This window comes from Coffea eugenioides, unplaced genomic scaffold (assembly GCF_003713205.1).
Source record: "Coffea eugenioides isolate CCC68of unplaced genomic scaffold, Ceug_1.0 ScVebR1_2922;HRSCAF=4045, whole genome shotgun sequence".
NCBI lineage: Eukaryota > Viridiplantae > Streptophyta > Magnoliopsida > Gentianales > Rubiaceae > Coffea > Coffea eugenioides.
The window spans coordinates 1-1,427 of NW_020863453.1; the positions used below are offsets into that span (position 1 = coordinate 1).

At 45.8% G+C, this 1,427-nt stretch overlaps 1 protein-coding gene across 1 annotated transcript; it reads right to left on the reverse strand.

Moving 5' to 3' along the window:
* Window positions 1-135: 135 nt before the first annotated feature.
* On the reverse strand, window positions 136-1,321 carry LOC113757290 (the record flags this gene model as incomplete). Its single annotated transcript, XM_027300649.1, has 1 exon — window positions 136-1,321. A coding segment is annotated over exon 1 (1,186 nt), but the record flags the coding sequence as incomplete, so codon positions are not given.
* Between the last annotated feature and the right edge of the window lie 106 nt (window positions 1,322-1,427).

A 1,427-nucleotide genomic window follows, 5' to 3' on the forward strand; every position in this document is an offset into this window, starting at 1 on the left:
GGTGATTGGTAGTAGTAAGGTAAATAGGGCGTGGGTTTGGGTAGCGAGATGAATATGTGTGGTAACGTTGGGATCTGGGTCTTGAAAACAGTCCTTGGCCCCACACAAAAGTAGTTTCCTCCTCTTTCTTCTTACGTTGAGGCTCCTTTCCATTATTACTCTGACCTTGCAAGGCGTCCAACTGTGATTTTAAAGCTAATACATTGACAATTTTCCCTGCTTTGACGTATTCGTCATATTCCTCCAACTTATTGATAATTGCTGCAAATGAACACCCGGTCATGCGAAAAATCTCCTCAAAATAGGGCGGGTCATGAGTTTTGATGAACGTATGAACAATCTCATCTTCAGTCATGGGAGGCTCCACCTTGGCGGCCAATTTCCTCCATCTCTTCGCATATGTCTTGTGGTCCTCGAATGGTCTCCTCTTGGTTCCCTCCAATGTGGTCCTCGTTGGAGCCAGCTTGCAATTGTATTCGTATTGCCTTACAAAAGCGGTTGATAAGTCCATCCATGTCCTCATATCCTCGGGCTTCAAATTGGAATACCAGTCCAGTGCATCGCCTTCTAAGCTTTCAGGAAACAAACGAACTGGTAGATTCTCGTCATCTATTGGCTTGCCCAACTTGTTGGCGAACATTCGGAGATGCGTCTTGGGGTTGCCCGTTCCGTCATACTTGCTAAACTTGGGCGTTTTGAAACCCATGGGCAATTGCATATCCGGAAATAGGCACAGCTCGTTGTAGTCCAGACCTCCTTGTTTGTTCAAACCTTGGCTTTTCCTTATGAACTCCTCAAACCGATCCAATCGCTTTAGCAAATTCTTATCTATCGACGCGGATGACTCCCCAGCTTCTGCTTTCCCTTGGGTGGCGGTATCCATGTTAAATGGCTCAGCGATGGAGTAATAATGTGGTCCCTGAGGTTCGAGTGGCATATTCGGACTAATGTGTGGATAATTTTGGGGAATTTGGGGGTGAGGAGGATTGGTTTGGATAGCGGGTGCCTGGGTATGGGGTAGGCCATGAGTGGGATAGATAAAAGTTTCTTCATGCGGATTTGGAAAATGCGGGGTAAAGGGGGTTTGAGTATAGGGTAAAAGTATTGGTTGCGATTCAGGTTGGTTAGTAGGTAAAGGCTCAGGTTGACCACCGCTACCACTACCAGCAACCAACTGGTCGATCATGCGTCGTTGTGTGGTTATTTCCATATTCAGCTCATTGAATTTATTCAAAACTTCACTCAGTTGAGCTCCTCGGTTTGCCAAATCAGCTAACGGGGCCGTTACAGGCCTGTCGGATGATTCCGGGTGTGTACCCATGTTTACACAATTTCTCAAAGCCCGAGATCGTATAACGATGGGGCCTTTTGTGTAGCTATATTTGAAAAACACCTGAAAATTTAGGAAAAATCCTTATTTAGACTCC